Source organism: Oryctolagus cuniculus, chromosome 2 (genome assembly GCF_964237555.1).
Source record: "Oryctolagus cuniculus chromosome 2, mOryCun1.1, whole genome shotgun sequence".
Lineage (NCBI taxonomy): Eukaryota > Metazoa > Chordata > Mammalia > Lagomorpha > Leporidae > Oryctolagus > Oryctolagus cuniculus.
In genome coordinates, this window is record NC_091433.1 from 87935159 (window position 1) to 87954574 (window position 19416).

General features: G+C 43.0%; 1 protein-coding gene across 1 annotated transcript in view; it reads left to right on the plus strand.

Annotated features, from left to right (window-relative positions):
* BAG4 (BAG cochaperone 4) overlaps positions 1-19074 on the plus strand; it is a 38376-nt gene extending 19302 nt beyond the window's left edge. The window contains exons 3-5 of the mRNA XM_002720783.5: positions 12988-13242; positions 14835-15089; positions 15878-19074. Coding sequence (XP_002720829.1) covers positions 12988-13242; positions 14835-15089; positions 15878-16366 — 999 coding nt within the window. The 3' untranslated portion in view covers positions 16367-19074. The remainder of the gene's footprint in view (positions 1-12987; positions 13243-14834; positions 15090-15877) is intronic.
* The last annotated feature ends 342 nt before the right edge of the window (positions 19075-19416 follow it).

Sequence of the window (19416 nt, forward strand, 5' to 3'; positions counted from 1 at the left end):
CCCGAAGTCCTAGCCACACTGTGAGTCCTCCCACACAGCCTCAACATTTTTGAAAGTCTGGTACAGAAGCCTCACACAGTCACAAGCTCCTAGCCCCCTGTTATTTCTCCCCACCAGAATCAGGAGTTTCTACTCTGCTGGTTGCCGGGCACAGAATGAGCTGGTGCAGCTGTGACATGTGTCCAAAATGGCGCCTGCTCTATCGGCTTGTTATAGGACGCTGTTGTAAATGACTGGGGAGAGAGAAATGTGTCCGTCCTTTTTTTTTTCTCCTCTAGTTTGGCAGGTACACTATCGCCCACAGGGCTCCCTGCCAGGTTCCCTTTAGGCTCTTCCTGCAGTTTTATTGCCAGTGACTTGGACTGCTGTGGTCTGGTCTCACCTTAGTTTCCAAAGCTGGTACATAGGCTCTTGGCTACGAGGTAGGCTCTTGGCTGCTGAAGTCCCAAGTTGTGGGTGTCCACACCTTCCACCTAGGTCCACCATCTCCCTCTAATTTCAGTAGAGTTTCCTCTGCTGTTTTCTCCCTAACTGTTTGCTGAGACCATATTCTCTCCACTTTTTAAAATCTGTCTTCTCCTGGACTGGACTTTCAACTCCGCCATCTTGGAACCTCTCTAAATATATGATTTTTTGGAAAGATTTATTTATTTGAAAGCCAGAGTTAGAGGGAGAGAAAGAGATCTTCTATATATTCCCCAAATGGTCGCAAAAGCTGGGGGTGGGCCAGGCAGAAGCCAGGAGCCTGAAACTCCATCTGGGTCTCCCACATGTGTGGCAAGGGCCCCAATACTTGGGCCATCTTCTGTTGCTTACCCAGGCACATAGCAGGGAGCTAGATTGGTAGTGGAGCAGCTAGGCTCTAACCAGCACTTACGTGGGAGGCTGGCATTGCAGGTGGCAGCTTAACCCCTTGTGTGCTGTATCATTTTAAAAAAATTTACCTGTATATTGGAAAGGGAGGGAGAGAGGAGAAAGAAATAGAGATGTTTCCTGTTTCCTAGCTTGTTCCCCAAATGTCCACAACAGCTGAGGCTGGCCCAGGCTGAAGCCAGGAGTCAAGAGCTCAATCTGGGTTTCCTGCATGGGTAGCAGGAACCCAGCTCTTTGAGCCAGCTCCTGCTGCCTCCCAGGGTGCACGTTAGCAGAAAGCTGGAATTGGGAGTAGAATCCAGGTACTCTGATACAAGACGAGTCTTAACTGCGATGCCAAACGCCTACCCCAAATACATAATTTTCAAATAGTTCCTCCTGTTCTATGAGTTATCATTTCACTTTTTAAAATTAGAAAAGCAAATTATTTTATTTGAGAGCCAGAGAGACAGACTGAGAGCTCGTATCTGCTGGTTCACTCTTCAAATGACCACCACAGCCAGGGCTGGACTGGGCCAATGCCGGCAGCCAGGAACACTAGTCAGGTCTCCTACGTGGGACAGGAACCCATGTATTTGAGCTGTCACCTGCTGCCTCACAGGGTGTGCGTTAGCAGGAAGCTGGAACTGGGAGCAGAACCAGGGCCTGAAATCAAGTACTCTGACTGGGGGTGCAGGTGTCCTAGTGGCAGCTTAACTGCTCTGCCAAACGCCTACCCCTCTTCACCTTGATGGTGTCCTCTGAAACACACAAGTTCTTATGAAGTCTGATTTATCTTCTTTTTCTTTTGTTACACTTGGCTTTGGTGTGAAAGGCTTTGAGTAACACAAAGTCATACAGATTTATTCTTGAGTTTTTTTCCTAAGAATTTTAAAAAGTAGTTTTAGCTCTTGCATTTAGGTTCATGTTTTATTTTGAGTTAGCTTTTGTATATAGTATGAAGTATGGTCCAACTTCATTTTTTGTGTATGTTGATGGTCGCATGTCTCAGCACCATCTGTTGAAAAAGACTGTTCTTTCCCTATTGAATTGTCTTAGTGCCCTTGTTGAAAATCAGTTGAGCATAAATATAAGGGTTTTTTTCTGGACTCTCATTGATGTGTATGTTCTCACACCAGTAACAAACTTTTGATTATTATAGTTCTTTTGTTTTTCTTTTTTAAGTCTTGATTTATTATTTGAAAGGCAGTTACAGAGAGATAGGAAGAGACAGTGGGAGACAGAGAGAGACAGAGATCCGTCTTCTATCACTCCCCAAATGGCTGCAACAACCAGGGCTGGGTCAGGTCGAAGCCAGGAGCCTGGAACTCCATCCAGGTTTCCCACGTAGGTGGCAGGGCCCAAGCACTTGTGCCGTCTTCCACTACTTCCCAAGGAGCAGTAGCAGGGAGCTGGACTGGAAGCAGAGCAGCTAGGGCTGGAACTGGCACTCATATGGGATGCTGGCATCACAGGTGGCAGCGTAACCTGCTGCATTACAATGCTGGCCCTAGATTTTTGCAGTTTTGTGGTAAATGTTGAAGTCGGGAATCATATGTCTCCAGCTTTCTTTTTCAAAATGATTTTGACTATCCTGGGTCCCTTGTATTTTGATAGGAATATTAGGGTCAACTTGTAAATGTCTACCAAAAAAAAGCAACTGGAATTTTCATTGACTAGGGAGTAGCAAGAATTGCTTCTGCTGTTAATATATAAAGGAGACACAATCCCTTTAAGTCATGAGTTATAAGCTCCCTTAGTAATGTTAATTTCCCTGATTTCATTGGTTGATCTTATTGATAAAGATTGTTTCTTCGGGACTGCTGTTGTTACATGCGTTAAGCAGCCATCTTTGATATCATCATCCCAAACAGGCTGCTCTTTCCCACCCAGGCCCCGCTGATGGCCTGGGAAAGCAGTGGAGGATGGCCCAAGTACTTCGGCCCCTGCCACCCACTCAGAAGACCCAGAAAAAGCTCCTAACTTCTGGCTTCAGCCTGGCCCAGCCCTGGCTGTTGTGGCCATTTGGGGAGTGAACCAGCAGATGGGAGATATCTCTCTCTGTCTCTTCTTCTCCTCTGTAACTCTGACTGTCAAATAAATAAGTAAATCTTTAAAAAGAAAAAGAAAAAAATGAAATTTTTAAAAAAAGATTTTTTTTCTCATGACATTTCTCCCTTAGATAAAATAATTTATTATATTCATATATTAAATACATATGTTCAAGAAAGAATCACTCAAAATTTGATAATGACTTTTTGAAAGCAACAGCAATAATGTGAGAGCTTTAGACAAAGCATACCAGTTGTTGGATTTTAAAATAACCCAAAAGGGGGCCGGCGCTGTGGTGCAGTGGGTTAAAGCCCTGGCCTGGGGCCGGTGCTGTGGCACAGCGGGTTAATGCTCTGGCTTGAAGCGCCGGCATCCCATATGGGCGCTGGTTCAAGACCCAGCTGCTCCACTTCCCATCCAGCTCTCTGCTGTGGCCTGGGAAAGCAGTAGAAGATGGCCCAACTCCTGGGCATGGGAGACCAGGAAGAAGCTTCTGGCTCCTGGCTTTGGATCTGCATAGCTCTGGCCATTGTGGCCAATTGGGGAGTGAACCATTAGATGGAAGACCTCTCTCGCTCTCTCTGTAATAATTCTGACTTTTAAATAAATAAATAAATAAATCTCTTTTTTCTTTCTTTCTTTTTTTTCTTTGGACAGGCAGAGTAGACAGTGAGAGAGGTAGAGACAGAGAGAAAGGTCTTCCTTTTTTTCCTAGACAGGAAGAGGAGCGACCGGGACAGAATCCAGTGCCCCAACCGGGACTAGAACCCGGTATGCCGGCGCCACAGGCGGAGGATTAGCCTATTGAGCAGCGGCGCCGGCCCAAATAAATACATCTTTAAAAAAAAAAATAGCCCTGGCCTGAAGAGCTGACATCCCATATGGGTACTGGTTCTAGTCCCAGCCGTTCCTCTTCTGATCCAGCTCTCAGCTATGGCCTGGGAAAGCAGTAGAAGATGGCCCAAGTCCTTGGGCCCCTGCACCCACGTGGGAGACCTGGAAGAAGCTTCTGGCTCCTGGCTTCAGATTGGTGCAGCTCCAGCTATTGCGGCCATCTGGGGAGTGTACCAGTGGATGGAAGATCTCTCTCTCTGTCTCTTTCTCTTACTGTAACTCTGTCTTTCAAATGAATAAAATAAATCTTTTAAAAAAATATATAACCCAAAAGTATCTAGATATATACCTTTTTGGGATTACACCATGTGTTCTTTCCGGTGAAATATCACATGGAGTTACATATTTAGCTCTTTTTTTTTTTTAAGATTTTTGTATTTATTTATTTGAAAGGCAGAGTAACAGAGAAGGAGGGAGGTGGGGCTGATGTTGTGATATAGTGGGTAAAGCTGCCTCCTGGGACGCCAGCATCCCACAGGGGCTCCAGTTCATGTCCTGGCTGCTCCATTTCCTATCTAGCTCCCTGCTAATGGCTGGGAAAAGTGGAAGATGGCTCTGATGAGGCTCCTGGCTTTGGCCTAGTCCAGCCCTAGCTGCTGGGGCCCACTGGGGAGTGAACCAGTAGATGGAAGATCTCTCTCTGTCTCTCCCTTTGTCTCTTAACTCTGCCTTTCAAGTAGAGAGGGAGAGAAGTGCACAGACAGAAGAGAGAGATCCTCCATCCACTGATTCACTCCCCAAATGCCTGCAACAGCAGGGGCTGGGCCAGGCTGAAGCCTGGTGCCAGAAGTCCCACCCAGGTCTCCCATGTGAGTGGTAAGGACCCAAGTACTTGGGTTATCTTCTGCTGCCTTTAGGTGCATTAGCAGGAAGCTGGATGGGAAGCAGAATAGCTGGTACTCAAAACAACACACCAGGGGTCGGCGCTGTGGCACACTGGGTTAACGCCCTGTCCTGAAGCACCAGCATCCCATATGGGTGCCGGTTCAAGACCCGGCTGATCCAGCTCTCTGCTTTGGCCTGGGAAAGCAGTAGAAGATGTCCAAGTGCTTGGGCCCCTGCACCCACGTGGGAGACCCAGAAGAAGCTCCTGGCTCTTGGCTTCAGATTGGCACGGCTCTGGCTGTTGCAGCCACCTGGGGAATGAACCATCCGATGGAAGACGTCTCTCTGTCTCTGCCTCTCCTTCTCTTTCTGAGTAACTCTGACTTTCAAATAAATAAATAAATCTTTAAAAAACAAAACAAAACAACACTCCGGTATGGGATGTGAGTGTCCCAAGTGGCAGCTTAACTGTTGTGCCATGATGCTGGTCTGTCACTTAGCTTCTAACCAAGACAGATTCCTATAGTGGTAGGTAGATGTGACTGGTTTTCCTTTTTTAAAAAATTAAATGATACCACACATTTGCCATTTAGCTGCCTCCTTCTGTTAGCCTTGCCACATGGTTATTCTTTTGTTTGATAGGTTTTATGAATCTTAAAAATTCTATTTAAGAAATGGCTCTAATAAACTAAGAATGCATAATCTCATATCTTTTTCTTTGGAGCATGGAATTTACATTTCTTTAGAAGCCCTTCATGTTGCTAAGGTATCTCATCAATCCCCAGAGTTGATTAGCCTGCTGTGCCCCAGGTGCCATGTATGTGCCATGCAGGTATCAGAGCAATATGTGAAATAAAGCTTTCCTTGTTTGTCAGAGCTTCATTCTTTGGCTAATAATAAGGACTGTTAGGAGGGGCATGGAGGGCGATTCCTGGAGTAGGGTATGAATAACACGGAAGTTCACAATCTCAGAGGCAGGACCTCTGGAGACAGAACTGTATCACATCTCACAGAGCGCTGATGGAGTTTGTGAAGTTTCCTGGGAATTCTTCAACTTCACTTGAGTTGCTTGTGATTTGCTCTTTTTTTTTTTTTTTTTGAGAGGCAGAGTTAGACAGTGAGAGAGAGAGACAGAGAGAAAGGTCTTCCTTCCATTGGTTCACCCCACAAATGGCTGCTACGGCCGGTGCGCTGCGCCGATCAGGAGCCAGGTGCTTTTCCTGGTCTCCCATGGGGTGCAGGGCCCAAGCACTTGGGCCATCCTCCACTGCCTTCCCGGGCCACAGCAGAGAGCTGGCTTGGAAGAGGGGCAACCGGGACAGAATCCGGCGCCCCAACTGGGACTAGAACTTGGGGTGCCAGCGCTGCAGGCGGAGGATTAGCCTAGTGAGCCGTGGTACCGGCCATGATTTACTCTTAACTTCTACATTTCCGTGCTGACCTTCTGGAAGTGACAGAAATCAGTCTAATGAGGCCCTGGAAGCATTTTATTCTCCTTTGGGCTCTGTATCAAGAGGCTCAGAAACTGAGCCAGGAACTCCTCCATTTTGCCTGCGCCGCAGGCGGAGGTTTAGCCTATTGAGCCGTGGCGCCAGCCTGCCAGTTTACTTTTCAAACCAAGACTTAAAAGCATTTGAGACATTTCTGAAATATGGTCAGTAGCACATTCTTAGCAAAAGTCTAGCGACTGCCAGGCTGACAGTCTGCCAACTCCATGCTGTCTCCAGTGACTGGGTGCTCAAGCTTTATGATTGTGCACACGGTAGCTCTTTGGGAAAAGTAGGCACGAATTCATAAAGACATCTGAGAACCAGGAAGTAGTTTGTATAGGAGACATACAGGTTTTCTGATTGGTCATTACACAGCTTTTTTTTTTTTTAAACATTTATTTTTTAATTTAATTTAATTTAATTTTTTTATTTGACAGGCAGAGTTAGACAGTGAGAGAGAGAGAGAGAGAAAGGTCTTTCTTCCTTCCCTTGGTTCACCCCCAAAATGGCCACTGTGGCCGGTGCACTGCACTGATCTGAAGCCAGGAGCCAGGTGCTTCCTCCTGGTCTCCATGTGGGTACAGGGGCCCAAGCACTTGGGCCATCCTCCTCTGCCTTCCTGGGCCACAGCAGAGAGCTGGACTGGAAGAGGAGCAACCGGGACTAGAACCCTGCACCCATATGAGATGCCGGTGCCGCAGGCGGAGGATTAACCAAGTGAGCCACGGCGCCGGCCCCTATTTATTTATTTGAAAGTCAGAGTTACACATAAGAGAGGAGAGGCAGAGAGACAGAGAGAAAGGTCTTCCATCCGATGGTTCACTACCCAGATGGCTGCAACGGCTGGAGCGTTACGAATCTGATGGCAGGATCCAGGAGCTTCCTCTGGGTCTCCCATACAGGTGCAGGGGCCCAAGGACTTGGGCCATGTTCTGCTTTCACAGGCCAAAGCAGAGAGCTGGATTGGAAGTGGAGCAGCCGGGTCTCGAACCGGTGCCCATATGGGGTGCCAGCACTGCAGGTGGAGGATTAACCTATTGCGCCATAGCACTGGCCCCAACACAGCTTTTTTATTTGAGGTTTCTTTTCCTTAGACCTTCTAATGGATGAAGGGTATTGGCAACTTGCATATTGCTTTTTTTTTTTTTTAAGATTCATTTATTTATTTATTCGAAAGGCACATTTACAGAGAGGCAGAGGCAGCTCTCTGCTATGGCCTGGGAAAGCAGTGGAAAATGGCCCAAGTTCTTGGGCCCCTGCACCCACGTGGGAAACCTGGAAGAGCTCCTGGCTTCAGATCAGCACAGCTCCAGTCATTGCATCCATCTGGGGAGTGAACCAGCAGATGGAAGACCTCTAACTCTGTCTTTAAAATAAATAAATCTTTAAAAAAAGGAAGAACAGTCAAGCCACTATGGAAATCAGTCTGGAGATTCCTCAGAAACCTGAAGATAACCCTACCGTTCGACCCAGCCATCCCACTCCTTGGAATTTACCCAAAGGAATTTAAATTGGCAAACAAAAAAGCGGTCTGCAGCCTAATGTTTATTGCAGCTCAATTCACAATAGCTAAGACCTGGAACCAACCTAAATGCCCATCAACGGTAGACTGGATAAAGAAATTATGGGATATGTACTCTTTAGAATACTATACTGCAGTAAGAAACAACGAAATCCAGTCATTTGCAACAAAATGGAGGAATCTGGAACACATCATGCTGAGTGAAATAAGCCAGTCCCAAAGGGACAAATACCATATGTTCTCCCTGATCGGTGACAACTGACTGAACACCAAAAAGGAAACTTGTTGAAGTGAAAGGGACACTATGGGAAACGGTGACTTGATCAGCATAGCCCTGACTGTTAATGAACAACTTAATACATTATCCCTCTTAGTAGTTTTTTTGTCTGTTCTACTTAATATGACTGATTTAATTCTGTAATTAATACACAGTTATTCTTAAGTGTTGAAATTTAACTGAAATGTGATCCCTGTTAAACATAAGAGTAGGAATAAGAGAGGGAAGAGATATATAATTTGGGACATGCTCAAGCTGACTTGCCCCAAATGGTAGAGTTAGAAACATACCAGGGGACTCCAATTTAATCCCATCAAGGTGGCATGTACCAATGCCATCTCACTAGTCCAAGTGATCAATTTCAGTTCGCAATTGATCATAATGAAAGGACTAAGAGTCAAAGGGAGCACATAAGCAAGTCTAGTACCTGCTAACACTAACCGATAGAATAAATAAAGGGGAGAGTGATCCAACATGGGAAGTGAGATACTCAGCAGACTCATAGAATGGCAGATGCCCTAAATAGCACTCTGGCCTCAGAATCAGCCCTAAAGGCATTCAGATCTGGCTGAAAAGCCCATGAGAGTATTTCAGGCATGGAAAGCCAAGACACTCTGGCAAAAGATCTCTGTGAGTGAGATCTCAGTGAAAAGAACAGGTCTTCAAAGAAGGAGGTACCTTTCTCTGAAGGGAGGAGAGAACCTCCACTTTGACTATGACCTTGTCTAAACAAGATAAGAGTCGGAGAACTCAAGGGGCTTCCATAGCCTTGGAAACTCATGACTGGAGCATAGGGAGATTACTGATGCCATAGACAGGAGTGTCAATTGGTAAAGTCAACAACAGGAGTCACTGTGCACTTACTCCTCATGTAGGATCTCTGTCATTAATGTGCTGTGCATTGAGATTTAATGCTATAACGAGTACTCAAATAATATATTTCACTTTGTGTTTCTATGGGGGTGCAAACTGTTGAAATCTTTACTTAATGCATACTAAACTGATCCTCTGTAAAAAAAAAAAAAAAAAAAGAAAAGAATAGAAACTATCAACTCCCAACTTGACTCTCACTGGGATTAAACATGACAATAGGTCTGATCTGATTTCATCATCATTAAAAAAAATAATCTATTATTTTTCACTTTATGTTTCTGTGTGGGAGCAAACTGTTGAAATCCTTACTTAATGTATACTAAGCTGATCTTCTGTATATTAAGATAATCGAAAATGAATCTTGATGTGAATGGAAGGGGAGAGGGAGTGGGAAAGGGGAGGGTTGTGGGTGGGAGGGACGGTATGGGGGGGAAGCCATAGTAATCCATTATTCGTACTTTGGAAACGTATATTCATTAAATAAAAGTTAAAAAAAAAAAAAAAAGGAAGAACAAAGTCATTGCATCTCGAAGTGTTAATTTCACTTCCATACATTACCTTTTAGATGTTCTATTAGTTACCACAGATCAGGGAGTACATATAGTATTTGTCCTTTTGGGACTGACCTATTTCACTAAGTATGATGTTGCCTAGTTTCATTTTGTTACAAATGACAGGATTTCAAATTTTATTTCTACCACTGTGTAGTATTCCGTGGTATACGTATCCCATAATTTCTTTATCCAGTCTTCAGTTACTGATTCCATGTCTTAGCTATGGTGAATTGAGCTGCAATAAACATGGGGGTACAGATAACTTTCATGTGCTGATTTCATTTCCCTTGGGCAAATTCCCAGGAATGCGATGGCTGGGTCATATGGTAGGTCTGTATTCAGATTTCTGAGGTATCTCCATACTGTCTTCCACAGTGGCTCTACCAGTTTGCATTCCCACCAACAATGGATTAGGGTACCTCCCCCCCCCCCATCCTTGCCAGCATTTGTTGCTTGTTGATTTCCTGTATGAGAGCCATTCTAATGGGGGTGGGGGTTGAGGAGTGAGGTAAAACTTCACTGTGGTTTTGATTTTCATTTCCCTGATTGCTAGTGATCCTGAGCATTTTTTCACGTGTCTGTTGGCCATTTGGATTTCCTCAGATTCATCTTTTGCCACATCAAGTGAAAAGTTTCGCATCATAGCTTGTTGTCCTTAGACTCAAGATTCCTTTCACTGAAATAATCTGCTTGGATACGAATGAAGTAGCCAGGGCCAGCAGCCCACTGGATTGTAGCCACCCCTGGATTTCATATGACATTTTTAATACCATAAACTGTTGTACCATAAAAATATAACTTTATTATTAAAAATTTGAAAAGTGAAGAATGGGTGGAGGGAAACACTGGGATTCGTCATCCTATTTGATATTTTGGCAAATTTCTTCTTAGCTTCTTCCCTATCATGTTAACGCAACTTTATAAACTCAACATTCACTTTTTTTTTTTTAAGTCTTGGATTGGTGAACTCTTTTTTTTTTTTTAAGATTTATTTATTTATTTGAAAGGTAGAGTTGCAGAGAGAGAGAGAGAAAGAGAGAGAGGGGTCTTCCATCCACTGGTTCACTTCCAGATGGCCGAGCTGCGCCGATCCGAAGCCAGGACCTAGGGGCTTCTTCTTGGTCTCTCAAGTGGGTGCAGGAGCCCAAGGACTTGGGCCATCTTCCACTGCTTTCCCAGGTCATAGCAAAGAGCTGGATCAGAAGTGGAGCACCTGGGACTCGAACTGGTACCCATATGAGATGCTGGCACTGCAGGTGGAGGCTTTACCTGATAAGCCACAGCACCAGCCCTTACAATATACTCTTTCCATGCTATACACACAGTAGTGGAAGCTTTATTATTATTATTATTATTACTAAGAAAATATTCAAACATAGAAGTAGGAGAAGGGTGGGCATTGAGTACAGCGGGTAAGCCACTGCTTGCAAGGCTGGCACTGGTTTGAAACTTGGCTGCTCTGCTTCCAGTCTAGCTCACTGCTGATGTGTCTGGGAAGGCAGCACGAGATGGCTCAAGTACCTGGCCCCTGCTGCCCACGTGGGAGACCTGGTTAGAGTTCCAGGATCCTGGTTTTGACATGGCCCAGCCCCAGCTTTATGGCCACTTGGGGAGTGAACCAGCAGATGGAAGACCTGTCAATCTTTCGTCCTCTCTGTCCCTCTCTGTTTCAAATAAATAAACAAATAACTAAAAAAAAAAATATATGCTAAACTACTGGGTGTTCATCTCAGCTTCAGTGAGTATCCAATCAGCTCATGGCCATCTTTATTTATCCTTGGGGTATTTTGAAGCTGATTCCAGACATATATCATTTGTAAATAAACAAATATATATCTGTAAAATATAAGGAAATTTAAACCATATTACCATTATGCCATTAAAAAAGCTTAAAAGGATAGGTGATTTAAAACTATAATAAGCAATATTAGGGGAATTTGTCTCTCCCCTCTGGGAAGCAGCATGGTGGTGTGGTACAAAGAATGTGGACTTTGGAGTCAGATTCAGGTTTATTTCTTGATTCTGCCATAAAATACAACAGTGATAATGTGAATAATTATATTTATTAAGCATACTATTTGCCAGACACTAGACATTTTTTACTCTTTATTTCTCATTTACTTTCATCTACTGGAAAGACAGAGTGATAGAAAGAGAGAAATCTTCCATGTGCTGGTTGACTCCCCAAAGCCTGCAATAGTGAGGGATGGGACCAGACCAAAGCCAGAAGCCCTGAACTCCATAGGGGCCTCCTTCCTTATGGCTGAGGCTCAAACACGTGAGCCACCATCAGCTGCTTTCTAGGCTGCATTAGTAGGAAGCTGGTTTGGAAGTGGAGCAGCCAGGACTCAATCCAACACTCTAATGTGGGATCCTGGTGTTGTAAGTGGAGGCTTAACCTGCTGTACCATAATGCCCACCCCAGGATGGTAGCCTTCTACGTCATATTGTTTATTTCTTATATTAATCCTCTGAAATGTTTGTAATATTTGTTATTCTGATGGAGAAACTGAAGCTAAGAGTGGATACATACGTTTTTAAAAAATTTATTTATTTATTTGAAAGTCGGAGTTACAGTGAGGGCAGGAGAGACAGCGAAAGACAGAGATCTTGCACCTGCTGGTACATTTCCCAGATGACTGCAATGACTGGGGCTGGGCCAGGCTGAAGCCAGGAGTCAGGAGCTTCATCTGGGTCTCCCATTTGGGTAGCAGGGGCCCAAACACTTGGGCCATCTTTCACTGCTTTCCCCAGGCTATTATCAGATAACTGGATTGGAAGTGGAGCTGCCAGGACATGAACTGGTGCTTATGTGGGATGCTAGTGTCACAAGCTGTGGTTTTACCCATTATGCCATGATGCTGGCTCCTAAGAGTGGTAAAATATAAAACCTATGGCAGAGCTATGTCTGGCTCTTTTTTTTATTATTATTATTTGTTTATTTGAAAGGGAGAGATATCTATCTATCTATCTTCCATCTGCTGGTTCTCTCCATAAATGGCCACAATGGCTGGGACTGGGCCAGGCCGAAGCCAGGAGCCAGGAGCTTCTTCTGGGTCTCCCATGTGGGTGCCGAGGCCCAAGGATTTTGGCCATCTGCTTTCCCAGGCACACTACCAGGGAGCTGGATTGGAAGTGGAGCAGCTAGAACTTGAACTAGTGTTCAAAGTTGGAGTGCCAGCATCACAGGTGGTAGCTTTACCTGCTATACCAAAATACTGCCCGGCCCCCTTTTTCTATTAAATTGTGGTACTCCCTTTCTCTAAAAGTCATTTTCCTAGGTTTTCAGGAATCCTCCCCCTAGTGTGTGGGTTTAAGTTCATCCCTGCTATTAGGTGTCATTGTTAGGGGCACTTAAGGAGACGTTTGAAGAACACTGCTCTAAGGCCATAGCTTCATCATTTCCTCTCATCATCATGTGCTCTCCCCTGGTCACTACACAGACTCTGCACTTAGAGCCCAAGTTTCATTTATGGCATTAATCATAATAAATGATAGAGAACGCTTCAAAAGTTGCTCAGGTATTTCATATTTTTCATTCATCACTGATCTCGTTTCTTCCCAAAGTTTTTAAGGTTGGGCCTTAAGACAGGGCGTTTCAGTTCATCTACCCATTCATCTTTTTTCTCTCAACTTTGCTTTTTTCAGAGTTTGAATTCTTACACAAATGGAGCATACGGTCCACCGTACCCACCTGGCGCTGGGGCAAGTACTGCCTCATACTCTGGGGCGTATTACACCCCTGGATATACCCAGGCCAATTATTCCACAGAGGTTCCCGGCACTTACCGTTCACCCGGCAATAGCCCAACCCCGGTCTCTCGTTGGGTGTATCCCCAACAGGACTCTCAGACTGAAGTGCCCCCTCTGCGAGGGCAGGTTCCAGGGTATCCTGCTTCTCAGGTAAGCAGTTGTCGGTTGGGGAAAAGCTCTGCTCTGTCTGTGCCTCTTGGATTGCAAACTGTGGAAGGGTGACTGCTTATGCTAGATTGAAGATTTCAGAACACACTTGGGATGTTCAGAGATTTGCCAGCAGTGACTGGGACCAGGAAGACAGGTGCTACTTTTTTGTTGATGCCTTTTGTACTTGTAACTGTTGTGGTCCATGGACTTTGGCTGAAGGCACCTTAAAGATGCCATAATCACACACTTTTTAATACTGAACGCAATATTTAGAGAGTTACTACTTGAAAATTTCTGTGTCTTAGCTCTGTTAGGCCTATATAAAACATTATTCTAAATGTCACGTGTATTTATTTATTTATTTTAGATTTATTTATTTATTTGGGAGGCAGAGTTACAGTGAGAGGGGGAGAAAGGTCTTCCATCTGCTGGTTCACTTCCCAGTTGGCTGCGATAGCTGGAGCTGGGCTGATCCAAAGCCAGGAGCCAGGAGCTTCTTCTAGGTCTCCCATGTGGGTGCAGGGGCCCAGGCACTTGGGCCATCTGATGCTGCTCTCCCAGGCCATTAGCAGGGAGCTGGATCAGAAGTGGAGCAGCTGGGACTTGAACCGGCATCCATATGGGATGCTGGCACCATAGGCAGAGGCTTAAGCCACTATGCCACAGCACCTACCTCTTCTGTTTACTTCTGATACATCCTTATTGATACTTTCTTATAGTATATGTGGCCATTTGTTTACAGTGTCTGTGCTTCATCAATTGAATTTTAGGCTTTAATTTTTGTGACTTTGATTGTTAGCAAACCTGCCCCTAAAAGCTTTGGAACCAAATTTTTTTTTAAACATTTTTTGTTTGTTTTAAATTTAAGAGAGCTCGCATGTGCTGGTTTACCTCCCGTGCCTGTAACAGCTAGAAGCTGGGAGCTGAGAATCCCAGTCCAGACCTTCCAGGGGGTGGCATGCACCCAATTACGTGAGCTATCACCTGCTGCCTCCCAGGTTGCGGATAGTAGGAAGCTGGAATCACAGAGTGGAGCTAGAACTCAAACCCAGGCATCTGACAGGGGATGTGAGCATCCTAATCGCCAGACCAGACATCCAAACACTTGCCCATGGAACCAAAGTGTTTTTTGTTTTTTTTTTTTTAAGATTTAATTTTTTATTGAAAGATTGACACAGAGAGATTTTCCACCTACTGGTTTACTCCCTAATTGCCTGCAGCAGTCAGGGCTAACCCAGGCCAACGCCACGAGCCAGGAACTCCATCCGGGTCATCCACGAGGGTGGCAGAAACTCAGGCATTTCAGTGTCATCAGCTGCTTCCCAAATGCATTAGCAGGAAGTTGGATTGGAAGTGCAGAGTAGCCAGGACTCCACCCAGGTGCTCTGAAGTATGGGATGTGGGTGTGGGCATCCCAGCTGCACCACAGTGGCTGCCCCCTGGAAACAAGATTTTGTAGGCTTGGAGAAATTATTGCAACTGATTAATTAGTTACTAGCATCTCAGAATCTGCCTGTACTAGAATATTTTCATTACTTCTTCAATTTTTTTTTTTTTAGCAATGACCAGCATATTTCTTCCTCTCAATCTAGAACCCTGGAATGACTCTGCCCCATTATCCATATGGGGATGGTAATCGTAGTGTTCCACAGTCTGTACCAAGTGTACGACCGCAAGAGGATGCCTGGGCCTCTTCTGGGGCTTATGGAATGGGTGCCCGTTACCCCTGGCCTTCGGCTGTGCCCACAGCACCACCTGGGAATCTCTATGTGACCGAAAATGCTTCACCATGGCCTAGCAGTGGCTCTCCTCAGCCACCTCCTTCGCCTCCGCCCCAGCAGCCCAAGGTAGGACATCTAAAGGCTGTTCCTGTGAAGTCTGGGTACTTAATAGAGTACAACATGGGACCTTTCTGCATCGGTCTGTTAAATGGGGAGTAACTGCAAAAATCTGGTGTCTACTACCTATAGCTTTTCCTCTCTCCTCTCCTCTCCTCACCTCTCCTTTCCTCTCCTCTCCTCTCCTCTCTTCGTTCTCTTCCTTTCTTTCTACAAGAGTATATTTTTGAAAGAAGGTTTAGGTTCACATCCTTTAATTAAAAAAGAAAAATATTCATTTTGTTTGTTATAATACTGTTTGAATGTTAAATACAAAGATGATTATATTTTTACTTCCTTAAATAAGCTATAGAAAGAAGACAAAAAACAACATGAGATATCTATAGTATTAGCTTCTATAATTTTATATTAAATCATAGACTTGAACTTTGTCTGCTTATGCCTGCATTCCTTTTCAAGGTCTGTCTTAGGTTTTAACTTCTTAGGGGAAAAGTTTTGTGATTCTGGTTTCTCGAGTCCCTGGAGAGACTGTGAGGAGTTTGTGATGATGACCTGCCAGAGGGGGGTTCCAGCCATGAAACTTGGGACTTCTCTACCTTCTCCTTGACTGTCCACTCCCTTTTATCCTCTTAGAACTGTGTTCTTTTCAAATGATTAAGGAGGGAGGTCCAGTTTTATTGGCGGGGAATCTTGTCTTGTACCTTCCTGGACAGGTGAAAGATACGGGCTAACAAATCTAATGTTGATGGTTTCCAATTAAAACAGCTCTTTTCCCCTTTTTGCTCTCTCACTCCAAGGAGTCCTCCTACCCCTATAGCCAATCCGATCAAGGCATGAACCGGCACAGCTTTCCTTGCAGTGTTCGTCATCAGTACGAATCCTCGGGAACAGTGAACAATGATAATTCAGAACTTTTGGATTCTCAAGTCCAGTATAGTGCTGAGCCTCAGCTCTATGGCAGTGCCACCCATGAACATCTCAGCAATCAAGATCAAAGTCATAATCTTCCTGAAGAGTCTTTATCTTCAGATGAAAGTACTCCTCCAAGTATTAAAAAAATCATACATGTGCTGGAGAAAGTCCAGTATCTTGAGCAAGAAGTAGAAGAGTTCGTAGGAAAAAAGACAGACAAAGCGTACTGGCTTCTAGAGGAAATGCTAACCAAGGAACTTTTGGAACTGGATTCAGTTGAAACTGGGGGCCAGGACTCTATCCGGCAGGCCAGGAAAGAGGCTGTTTGTAAGATCCAGGCCATACTGGAAAAACTGGAAAAAAAAGGATTATGAAAAGAATTTAGAACAAACGGAAGCCTGTTGCTAACTTGACCAAAGAACTCTTGGTTTTGGTTATTCAGTCCCCTCTTTTTGAAATGCCTGTTGATGATAAGAAGCAATACGCTCCAACTTTTCCTTGGATTTAAAACTTGAAAAATTGGCAAAGGAGTGGAAGAATATTTAGTTATGTGTTGTTTTCCACTTTCCGAGGAATGAATGTAATGGGAAACTTAGCGGATGTCGGCAAGCTGCTGCTTACCACCAGGAGGGAGAATTCACTCTGTGCACCAGGCTTCCCACAAACCTGCTCCGGGAAACTGGGGATAATACTGAGACACACAGGCTGCTTTTTTAAACATCTGGATTACTTGTCACATTTTTGTACATTGTGACTGCTTTCAACATACACTTATGTGTAAATTACCGCTTAGACTGTAGCCTTCGTGGACCTTTGTTGTTTGCAGTTCACAAATATAGTATTATTCTCTACTTCTTGGTACATTTTGTAGTAATATGTTTAATATAATTATTCAAGAGACTATATAACAGCCAGAGAGTATGGCAGTTCTGAATGAATTTATCTCTTTTCACCACGTGAATATATTGCAATGTGTAGTAAGTTCCTGAGGTAAATTGTTTGTCTCCCTTTTTGTATAGATCGTTAGATTAGAGTTTTACTACTTCTATGTTACATAGAAGGGGAGTGCAAAGTAAATTTGGAAATGGCATTGATATAAAAATGAAAATGTGGAAATTTTTCTCTTTTGCTTTTTTATTGTATTTGGATAAAGATTCACTTTAAAATTACTTTGTTTTTTCTTTTTACAAAGTGTTAATTATCTTTTCACTGTTGCTGCTTCCATAGAAAATATTATGATAGATACAGATGGAAAATTAAATGCCACAATGAGTAGAAATACTGACTGCAAAGAGTAATAAATATAATTATTTAGCAGTAACTATTCTCCATCTGAAATATTAGTTTCAACATCAAGATCCCTATAAGTAGATTTCAGCTCAGTTTATACTTAAAAATAATGAGAGTTAAGGGGGATTCATACTCAGGGAATGAGCCATAGGTAGAGTGGAAATTTATTTTTTTCTTTTAGAGATAGATGTGCTGTCTAGAGTAAATTGCATAGAATTGCCTGCTTCAAAAAAGGATGTTATTACCTCCTTTTTAACAGTCATTTCAGAGCCAAATTTAGGAAAGGAACATTGGCAGTGTCTTAGCTGGCTTTGCTTGTGTAGCAGTGTGCGGTTGTGTAGCAGAGGCTTAGGTAAGTACATTTTTACTTCTGAGGTGGATGCTATGCCCTTATGTGTTTGCAAAAAACAGCTGTTTCTTAAGATAGCCAACTGATAAATTTTTTTCCCCCAGACTGCCAGGCCTGTTAAATTATACTGTCATTCATCTCCTCTACTCATGAATCAAACCAAACTAATAACAACATTGAGAAGCAATGTAGTAAAAATATTGGCTGAGTCTTATGATTGAGATGAGTGATCTTGCAAGATAATATGTTGAAAATTTTATTCTAGGATTTTTATTTTGAAATGTTTTTAAGAAGTCTTTTTTATGGAAATGAGAAAATTATACATGAGACTATACATTTTGAATGGATAGGACCTTAAAGCTAAGTTAATACAATGATTAATTCAGAAGCCAACACTATTGTTTAACTTACTGAGTGCCCAAGATGCCAGTTTCCCTAAGTCTTGATTTTTTTTATATATGTACATGTTATGTACATATACACATATATGTGTGTATATTTTTAACAGTTGTTTTTAAAATCTTTGAGGTAATTTTAGACTGAAAGAAGAGTTGTAAAAATAATTGAGTTCCTGTATATCCGTCCCCCACCTTTCCCTTACGTTGACATCCTATATAACCATGAAGCATTTGTCAGAATTAAGAAATTAGCCTTGATACAATAGCATTAACTAAAGTAGAGAGTATAAAAGTAGCAATTTTATTAGTCTTTTCACTAACGTCTTCTTCCGTTCCAGGACCCATCCTTGGATTTACTTGTCTTGTCTCTGCAGCGCCCAGCATTCTGACAGTGTTATTACAGGGGAAACTCAATGTCCTAGTGTACTTCTGGTGTTGCTAGTCTGAATCACTGTGCTATGATGGTGTCTGCTGGGAGTCTCTACTGTAAACTTACATATTTTCCTTTGTACTTACTGAGTAGTTGCTGGAGATACTTTGAGACTATGCAAATGTCTGTTTCTGCTTACACTTCCGCCCATTCTTTTCCTGTCCATTGGCAGATCCTCTGCTTGTGGCAGTTACTACCGTGGTGTTCTAATGGTGATGTTTTCTATCTCTCTCGTTCCTCCCACATTCTTCTGTAAGGGAAGAATTGTTGCTTTTGGATTTATATTTTTAGTCATAAGATAATTCAGGTTAACTGAAAATTTAGAACTTAAATATATATATATATATAAACCATGTTAAAATGATTCCAAATGCCGTTATAAAGAAGAGAAAATTAAGTTGGTAACTTTATCAGAAAATATAATGAACTTAAGAAAAGTGGTATTTATGATTTGTAGAATTGGTTCAACTTTTGATGGAATATTGACCTTGGACTGAATTCAAATTTTCTTGAAGTTTCACATCTGGACTTTTTAACTGTGTCGAAATTTATATTACTTTGGGGATCATTTTTGTCAATATCTTGAATAAAGTTACCCAGAACTGGCATGATAAATACAACTGTGTTTTCTTTATAATAAACCATTATTGTTCCAAATATAAATGCCAATATAAATATTTAAACAAGTAGGCCCTAATCAAGTATTTAGAGCATGGGTTGTGCTTATCTGCCTGTTGGTGCAGAATTATTTTATACACTTAAAATTGTAGGGCTTTGGAAACATATCCCTAGTTGGTTAATGTAAATAATACTGTTAAAGGTAGGCAAAGTGAACAGATGTTTAGATCAGTTAAACCTTGTCCCACAATGGAGTTTCAGGGTTCAGTTCCTGGCTCCAGCTCCTGACTCGTTTCCTGCCAATGCAGACCATGGGAAATTTGGATCCTGCCGTTCATA